Genomic DNA, 9,881 nt, shown 5'->3' on the forward strand with positions numbered 1-9,881 from the left:
CTAATCTCAAGGCGAGCAGTTCCCTATCCCCAATGGTATAGTTTCTCTCTGCCGGTGAAAAGGTTTTAGCAAAGAAGAAACACGGCCTTTTTCTACCTGCACCGTTCTTTTGATACAAGACCGCACCAGCACCCACTGAAGAGGCATCAACCTCTAAGAGGAAGGGCTTATTCTCATCGGGTCTTTGAAGAACGGGAGCAGTTGAAAAGTGTCTTTTTACTGCCTCAAAAGCCTGAGATGTCTCAGTAGACCAGGCTTTGGGATTAGCACCTTTCTTAGTCAAGGCCACCAAAGGGGCCACCAAAGTAGAAAAATGGGGTATGAACTGCCTGTAATAATTTATGAATCCTAAGAAGCGTTGCACCGCCTTCAAGGAATGAGGTTCGGACCATTGCAGGACAGCAGAGAGCTTCGCAGGATCCATAGCCAGACCCTCTTGTGAGATAATGTAACCCAAAAAAGGCAATGAGGACTGCTCGAATACACATTTCTCGAGTTTAGCAAACAATGAGTGCTCCCTTAAACGGGAAAGGACACGAACGACATCCTGACGATGAGTCTCCAGATCAGGAGAAAAAATCAGGATGTCGTCCAGATACACCACTACTGAGGATAACAGTAAATCCCTGAACACATCGTTTACGAAGTCCTGAAATACTGCGGGTGCATTACATAACCCAAAAGGCATGACGAGGTATTCATAGTGACCGTCTCGGGTGTTAAAAGCGGTCTTCCATTCGTCACCCTTTCGAATTCGTACCAAGTTATACGCACCCCGCAGATCCAACTTCGTAAAAACTTGAGCTCCTCTCAGTCTGTCAAAGAGCTCCGAAATTAAAGGTAATGGGTATTTGTTCTTTATTGTGATTGCGTTGAGACCCCTGTAATCTATGCAGGGACGCAAATCACCCTCTTTCTTCCGAACAAAGAAAAACCCAGCTCCCGCGGGAGAGACAGACTTACGAATGAACCCCTTCTCTAAACTCTCTCTTATATAGGTCGACATGGCCTCCGACTCAGGTATCGACAGGGGGTAAACCCTGCCTTTAGGTGGAACCGAACCTGGGATAAGGTCTATGGCACAGTCATACGGCCTATGGGGTGGAAGAACCTCAGCACCCTGTTTGGAGAACACGTCAGCGAAATACAAATAGGGTGTAGGTATGGGAGAGAGATCAGTTGATGCAACCGCAACGACCTTAGGTGGTAAGGGAAGACATCGGGACTGACATTTCGAACCCCAACTAATAATGCTGTCAGACTCCCAGTCAATGTGAGGAGCATGAGTCCGAAGCCATGGAAGACCCAGAAGGACGTCGTCTATACCCTCAGGCAAAACAAGAAAAGAAATCTCCTCTATGTGACCCTGAGACAGGGAAAGGCGCAAGGGAACTGTCCTCAATGTAATGGAGTCAGACAACATAGTTCCATTAACAACACGGACAGGAATAGGCGCCTCTAACATGATAGAGGGAATATTGTGTCCCTTTACAAATCCTGAGGACACAAAAATCCCGTCAGCTCCGGAATCCACAAAAGCCATAATAGGCCATGTATTCTCAGATAACGAGAGCTGACCTGGGATACAACACTTAGAGGGTGCAGAAGACGTCTCTAGTAACCCCCCTCTAATGGTTACTAGGCCAGGGAGTTTCCCTGACGACTAGGACACTTGTTGGCATAGTGCCCAGCCTGACGACATACGTAACATATAGGAGGACCAGACTTGCGTAGTCTGGAGGACGTATGACCTAACTCCATAGGAGTGGGAGATGTTTCAGATGCTGAGGAAGATGGTAGTGGACCCTCAACAACTGGAATAGCCCGATGCTTAGGGCGTGAGGAAGAGACCTCGAGTCTACGTTCCTTATGGCGTACATCGATCCTCGTTGCTACTGTGATCAAGTCCTCCAGAGAAGCAGGGACCTCACGAGTAGCAAGGGCATCCTTGACATAGCCTGCCAACCCTCTCCAGAAGATAGGAATCAACACCTTCTCTGGCCAATCTAGTTCTGCCACCAGAGTTCTAAAAGCAATGGCATAAGAACTAGTGGATAACGAACCCTGAGATAGATCTAACAGTCTCAGGGCCGCATCATGGGTAACCTGCGGACCCATGAATACCGCCTTAAGAGCATCAAGAAAGTCTTGATGTCTCAGAGTAACCACATCAGAGCGCTCCCATAGGGGAGTCGCCCATTCTAAGGCTTTGTCCTGAAGTAAGGAGATGATAAAGCCTACTCTGGACCTCTCCGTAGAGAAGCGAGAAGAGTTGACCTCTAGGTGTATCTGACACTGACTAATGAAACCACGACATGATCTGGCATCGCCAGAATATCTGTTTGGCAGAGCAAGTCGAGGATCATGTGCAGATGTCACCATGGTCTGAGGTTTATCCTCTATACTCTTGAGCCGTGACTCAAGTACTTGTATGTAACGGTGTAACTGCTGATATTCTGCCATAACTGCCAGACCCTTGGCTCAGTCCTAATGTTACGGGGGGCTGTCTGATAATAACTGAAAGGAGTATCAGACAGTCAGGGTCCACCGTGCAAAGACTTTGCTGCAGACTATGGCAGAGTGCAATACCTCTGTTAACTCACAGAAGGATATAATAAGTAAGTAAAGCAATTCCTCCCTTACTTGGAGGGTGTGTGGAATGATCTCTGTTAATAATCACAGAGACAAAGGCAATGTGTGCGAAATGGCACCTACCTAGGTCCGCTCTTCTAGTGGTGCAAAAGAGACGAACAGCAGCTTAAGCCGCACAAAGCTCCTACCTGCGTTCGCTCCACTAGTGTGCGAGGACACGAACCACTAGATATGGCACCTGCCTAGGTCCGCTCTTCTAGTGGTGCAAAAGAGACGAACAGCAGCGTAAGCCGCACAAAGCTCCTACCTCTGTTCGCTCCCCTAGTGTGCGAGGATACGAACAACTGCCAGACGCAGTATAAGGAACGTTACCCTAGCGGCAACGTCCACCTACGAGTAGAATCACAAGGCCCAGCCAGACCATGTGCCTCAGGCACCTGCCTATGTCCGCTCCCCTAAGAGGTAAGGATACGGACAGCAGCCGAAGCTGTAAGGTATAAGAACGCTACCCTGCCGGTAGCGCTCACCTAGCATAGACAGAGGAATGCCTAGAGGAACGCGCACAGAGCGTCTACTCATATGCATGAACCAAGAGGACTGAGCACCATGCGGCGTGTGTCAGGGTCTTATATAGACTCTGTGCCTCATCCAAGATGGAGGACACCAGAGCCAATCCGCTGCCAGAACGACAGGAGTGACGTCATGCTGGCCTATCACCGAGCAAGACGTCACAAGCACATGACCAGCGACCAATCGGCATAGAAGGTGTCAGAGACATGTGACCTCGTGTCAGCGATGATGTCACCCGCACATGTGCAATGGCTCCAAGATTGGACTTAGTCTCCGGCGCTCGCACATGTGCAGTAGCAAGAAATCTGGACTTAGTCTCCAGCGCTCGCACATGTGCAGTAGCAAGAAATCTGGACTTAGTCTCCAGCGCTCGCACATGTGCAGTAGCAAGAAATCTGGACTTAGTCTCCAGTGCTCGCAGCAACCGTAACACCTATATAGGCCAAAATGTCCCGGTTCCTAAAGCCATTACAGCTTATACCACCAGAGCAGTCTCAATTTCCTAGGCTGAAAAGGCTGAGGTACCCATCGATCTGATTAGTAAAGTGACTACTTGGTCATCCCCTTGCACCTTTTATAGACACTATAGAGTGGATTTGTCTTACTCAGTGGATTATCATTTGGTAGAAGGGTTCTACAAGCGGTGATCCCTCCCTAGGCTTTGGATCTATCATAATCTCTCTAATGGTACTGTCATAGGGGAAGGGAAAAATCTAAATTATTTACCGGTAATGTTTTTTCCAAAGCCCATGACAGCACCACTGCTTCCTTGTATAGACACGAGGTGCTAGTCCTAGGTTTTTTTACTATGTTGGTGTTGGTTGAATTAATATTATTTTTTGTTTGGTATTCCTCTCTTGCTCTGTAACCTAACTGATGTGGTAGAGAGGTACCACCCCTTTTATTTCAGTGGGTTTCCTGTCTAAGATGGGATGACCTCTCTCTCTGGTGGTTGTGTCATGGGATCTGGAAAAAAACATTACCGGTAAGTAATTTTGATTTTCCCCCATATTCCATTGTATTTTGTGAGTCTATAATTCACTGGCTGATGAGGACAGGAGATAGACATAAGCCATGCTCGCAATAAGGCTCTCTGTTGTAGCCCATTGACTTCTTAAAATATTTTTAACATTTTGATGTCCGTCTTTGTTAATATGTAATAAAAGCTTTGTAATTTGGAGATCCCAGTGTCTTTGCATATTTCTTTCCTTCTTTGTATGTCAATATTGCATTAAGTATGCTCACTGGATGATCCCTTTATATTTGTAGTACCCTCATTCTTTTTTCTGTTTGTGTCTGAACCAATTACAGAGGGTAGAAGTACCTATAAGCTGCTCACCTCAATGAGGAAAAACTCGCAAAGTAACAAGTAACCCGAATGCCATACTATTCGTGCGAGTAGCAAATAGTACTTCATCGGGTTACTCGTTACTTTGCGAGTTTTTGCACATTGACTTGCATTGCACATGCTATTAGAAACGAATACTCGAGTATTAGACAGTATTCGTTATGAGTATAGCGAGTACCAATAGTTAGGTACTCGCTCAACTCTACTGCTAATATGAACCTGTATGCAGTCTGCTCTGTTATTTTGAGCTTTTCGAACATCATAGTTTACAGTACATTGATCGATTTGTTAGAGAATCAAGTGTGAAGAACTTCTGAAAGTAGTCTGATTAATCCCATTGTCTTGCAGTAATGGAGTCCTAGTTTCAAATTCAATGAAGGATAATATTCCTTGTCTGTGTTGCACACAAGTGCCTGAAACTGAACTTGTTCTAGCAACTTTATTGTTCACCAATATCCTTAAATTTGATTATCTGTGACACTTTTCTGTTTCTACATTTTTTGTTTCCTGCAGTGACCTACAATTCTCTAGCCTGAAACCTGAAGAAGCCAACCTGGTCAATGAAGTCTGGGCATTTGGTGGGAATCCACACAGTGAACATTACATTAGTCGGTGCATCCAGAATTTTCCCAATATTTGCGCAAGAAGATTAGGGGTTGGGAAGCCTGTTGCTTGGACAATAAGTGAACAATCTGCCGAAATGCGTATGGGGTTCACCGAAAAAAGTTACAGGAATCAAGGAGTGTTTCAAGCATTGATAATTCAATTGACACATGAATTAAATGCTAAGGGATTTCCGCTCTACGGCCACGTGGCCGCAGACAATAAGAGCAGTCAAGCAGCTACTTTTGGCGCAGGATATCTGTTGGCTGGAAGATGGCAACAGTGGAACTTTCAACCCCAATGACCTTTTCTCAATTTCTTTATTATTCATGTTAACTACTGTAAGAACATGATCATACATGGAGATTATTAAATGTGTCTAACATAAATACATTGTGTTTTATGTATTGCTCTAGTTTCATGCTATGGTTTTCAGCAGCCTAACTGAAGTCTTATGTGTAGATTCCCTTGCAGATTTTGCTTTTCTCTGTCCTTGCTTTACCCTTGCCTGCACTAAATGTTGTGCTGGTTAACCAATAGGAATGATGAGAAAATAGAGAGCCTGTTGTTTTATGAGTGGAGTCTTCCCTTGGCAACCCCATAAGCCTGTCACCAAAGATTGACCGGCTGTTGTCCATGCACTTATTTTTTTTATTTAACACGAGCACATGACATCTTTAAGATGCTGGTGTACCCGCCAAGTTTTTCTACAGGAAAACTATTCAGAAAAATGCTGGTGGTGTTTCTCCTGGAGCCACTTCTTTGGCATCTTCTTTTTTGTAATATTTGTGGCAGCTCAGCTGTCTTTTTTTTCACTTGCATGTATTGAGTAGCTTTCAACCGCAAAGAAGATGCTGTGTGGACATACTCTATCCTGTACGGTGTTGCAGTCTATCATTACGAGTGATTCCCCACTGAGAGATAGTAGAATGAATGCAGGTGTATCCAGGAGACAGAGGGGATTTGGGGTATTCCAATAAGCATGCTGTTAGGATTTTCCGACATTGCCAGTGACAGTGAGTGGTCACAAGAGCACAATTATGTGATTTGCATACTTCCAGACACGTTCTGACTAGACTTGCTCGTCATCACTCAATTCACTTGTATTGAGCAAGGTGAAGCACGGCTAGTTCAGAATATGCCCAGAAGTCATGTGACTGCCAACTCTTAATTGCAATACAGGAAAATCCTGACAGCTTGCAATTTGCATGCTGTAAGGATTCAGAAATATGACATTACATAGAATGACTGCAAACTTTTATAAGAAGACCAAACATCCCCTTTAAATAACTTCTATCCTGAGGAGGAAAGCTGTTACTCTATCCAGAGGCAGCAATCTGGTTGGGTTTAACAATTATACAAGAGGCAATGATATATTTTTAACATAAGTAAATTGTTTGTGTAATGCCCCTGCAGCAGTCGGACTGCTCGGGTCCGGGGTTACTGTGGCTCGACGGTCTCCGGACCCGGGGGTTTGCGGCCACTCGAAAATAAAGGGGGTTATTTACAGGGGATAAGAGTTCGTGATGCCACCCGTAGTTTGTGGTAAGGGGAGTACCGCCGCTGCCGATGGGTGTACCTGGGGAAGATGGAGTGGGGCAGCCAGATGACGTTCCCTCCACGGGTAGGGAAGACCCGGGACTCTGGATGGTGAAAGTGTAGGGGAGCGTGGTGCAGGGGAGGACAGCGTACTCACTCAGGCCGTGCTGGTGTCGGTTTGACCATTAAGCAGACTCTGACACAGGAGTAAACCAAGTCTATGGGTGCTGCTGCCACTTTAGGGGAGCTCGTCTGGGAATCTGCTCCCGTTGGTATTGCTGGTGATCTGAAACCTGCCTCCATGCACTTGTATTTAGATGTTCTTCTGAGTGACCCCTTGGCCTGAAGCTGTCGGAGTCCCGCTCCCTACTGTTAAATAGAGGAGCTGTGCTCTCAATGGCTGACACTTGGGATTTCAGTGAGCCACATAAGCTGGAAAGCCCTATGCCCCTCGTTGTGTTGTTGCCTTAGATCTCTGAGCTCTTGGGGAAAGTTCATAAAGAGACTATCCTCCGCATGTTAATTATCCGGTTGCGTGAAGCTACTCCCTGATCTAGGGTCCAGTACCCCGCCGTGCTCGGTACCGGTTCGGTTACTAGATACTCCGGTGCCAACCGTTCTCCAAAACTAAGTCTGAGCACCCTTCTCCAATACCTTGCGACCTTGTCTCGGACTCCTTCGGTCCCAGACTACTGCGACCTAGCCAACGTCTCCCAGGGAGCTACAACTCCCAGCTCCTCACTCTTTGGGAGCTACTACTCAACTGACTCTAAGCTCTGCTCTCCACTTCCTCCCTCCCACCAGTCTGCCCGACCCCTAGGTGGGTAGCCCTGTTCCAGCTAGACCACGCACTCTTGTGCCTGACAGGGTGTGGTGTGAGGTGTGGCTAGGATTTGAATGCTGATGGAAGCAATACCAATGGTTAGGATCCCAGAACCATGGGGGGGTGAGCTCTGCACCATAAGAGAAGGGAGTGCAGTTCCCTGTGACACCCTGATAGATTCAAAGGCATCACATTTGTATTTACAACCTCAGTAGGCTTGTACTGGCAATACTTCATACAGCCTGTTGGCAATGTCTTCAGCAGCGCTGGGTGGGGATCACAAACTGGAGCGGGCTGGCTTGGGGGGAAGAGGGGCAAATGCTCCCCCAGCAGCAGTTTCGGGCCGCTTGGCTATCAGCGGCCGACACAATACTTTACAAGTGCCGGCCCGGCCTAGTGCTTCAAAATCAACCACACTTAGCACTGACGTCCCCAGCGCGCCAGGCGCGCTGCTTCTTCATTGGAGTCTTAAAGAAGAGAAGAGGTCAGCAGTGTCCATGCAGGGTAGGTACAGGGCCAATCCTGTGTGTCTGTGAAGTCTTTGAGATGTGGGGAGCTATTGCTCCAGCTTCAGCCTCCACACAAATGTTCCCCAGTCAAGCTACCTCAATAACTCACAGTGAGCGACAGCAGACAACAATAAACAGCATCAGACACTGACTGCTCCTACGCTCCAGAACATTATGTATCATATACAGTGCCTTACATTATATATGTGATGTTCTGCAGCCAGGTCCAGGTGTCATCAGTAAGCGCACACACACATATATATATATATATATATATATATATATATATATATATATATATATATATATAAAAAAGACACTGTATATATACAATTAGTGTGGCTGGTATATGACATATTGTGATACAGACATCACACATTACAACATAAATTGCGGTATGATGTGTTTTTTTTGCCAGGAGGTGCAGATTGGGTGCAGGAATATACTATGGAAGTTCCAGCAGCAAATCTGCATCTCTTGGTAAATAAAAACCAGGATTTTCTTCCAAGAGATGCAGGTCTGTGAACTGAGGTCACCTTAGGTCAGTTACCTGCGATCACAGGCAGAGGGCCGTGGGAACCTCCAGCTGTGCCCGCAAATAACCTGAGTGATATTACCGGTTATTAAGCGGCTCATTCTCTGCCTGAAGCTCACAGCGGGCGGTCACGTTCTATGGCTGCATGCTGTGGCTTCAGATGTAGCAGAACTGGAATTGTTGTGGGACCTTGTGTAGATTACGTTGGACCTGGGTGTTTTGGGGGTTAATAAAGGGGTGAAAGAGGGTGGGGTTTTTTTGTATTTTATGTCAAACATAGGATTTTTTCAGTGTTTGTGTTTATTACTTTCCACTTACAGACTAGTAATGAGGGGGGTCTAATAGACACCTCTCAGTGCTAAATCTTAAAAAGGGCTTAGTGGCAGCTATAAGCTGCCATTAAGATCTTATTACCCTGATTGCCACCCCACCAGGTCAATAAGGATGAGCCGGGTAAAGTTCTGGGATTGTGACATCTAATGGATGCGGCAGTCCTGGTGGGCTGCAGGCTGTTATTTTTAGGCTGGGAGGCTACCAATAACCTGAGTCTCTCCAGACTCAGAATACCAGTCCTCAGCTGTCGGGCTTTGTCATGGCTGGGATTCAAAATAAGGGGGACCACATATTAGTTTTTTAAATTATTTATTTAAATAATAAAAAAACAAAAACACGCCTGCATGCGGTTCCTTTTATTTTGATACACAGCCATGATAAGCACATGGCTGGGGTTGCAGCCAGTAGCTGTATGCTTTATCTGTGCTGGGTATCATAATATGGGGGAGCTTAATCCAATTTTTATGTATTTATTTATTTATTTAGTTTTACACCACGATATTGACCTGTAGAAAGGGTCTGTGATTGGTTGCAGTTAGACACGCGGTTATAAAGTGCTTTCTGACTGTAATCAATCACAATAAGGAATAATAAGGAATAATAAGGAATAACGTTTGGAACACCATTCTATGGATGATATGGATTGGCAATAGGTGTGGTTGGGGAGGGTTCACAAACGAAAAACTACTAACAATAAGGAATAACGTTTGGAACACCATTCTAAGTCTGAACTGGGTGCAAAAACCTAAAAAAACATCACTATGGGGAGATAAGGTATGCACACCAGTGACTATGTAAGGGGAATACATGAAATAGCAGAAACTGCTGTGTAAATACTGACTTGAAAAATCCAATAGCTATATGTAAGAGTGAAAATGTGAAAAATGGAATCTGCATTACTGCCATGAACATATGAATAAAGAGAAATTTAGCTACTGAATTGATCAATGCAATAGAGCCCCAACACTACGCCAAAGTATTTCTCTACGTTGGGGTCCCTAGCTTGTGTGTGTCCTCTCATGCAGTTAA

General features: G+C 45.6%; 1 protein-coding gene across 2 annotated transcripts in view; it reads left to right on the forward strand.

Annotated features, from left to right (window-relative positions):
• Positions 1–5,502, forward strand: part of LOC142309939 (glycine N-acyltransferase-like) — a 177,030-nt gene extending 171,528 nt beyond the window's left edge. For both annotated transcript variants that reach the window (XM_075347411.1, XM_075347409.1), the window contains exon 6: positions 5,024–5,502. In XM_075347411.1, coding sequence (XP_075203526.1) covers positions 5,024–5,417 — 394 coding nt within the window. In that variant the 3' untranslated portion in view covers positions 5,418–5,502. The remainder of the gene's footprint in view (positions 1–5,023) is intronic.
• The last annotated feature ends 4,379 nt before the right edge of the window (positions 5,503–9,881 follow it).

This window comes from Anomaloglossus baeobatrachus, chromosome 5, assembly GCF_048569485.1.
Source record: "Anomaloglossus baeobatrachus isolate aAnoBae1 chromosome 5, aAnoBae1.hap1, whole genome shotgun sequence".
In the NCBI taxonomy this organism is placed as follows: Eukaryota; Metazoa; Chordata; class Amphibia; order Anura; family Aromobatidae; genus Anomaloglossus; species Anomaloglossus baeobatrachus.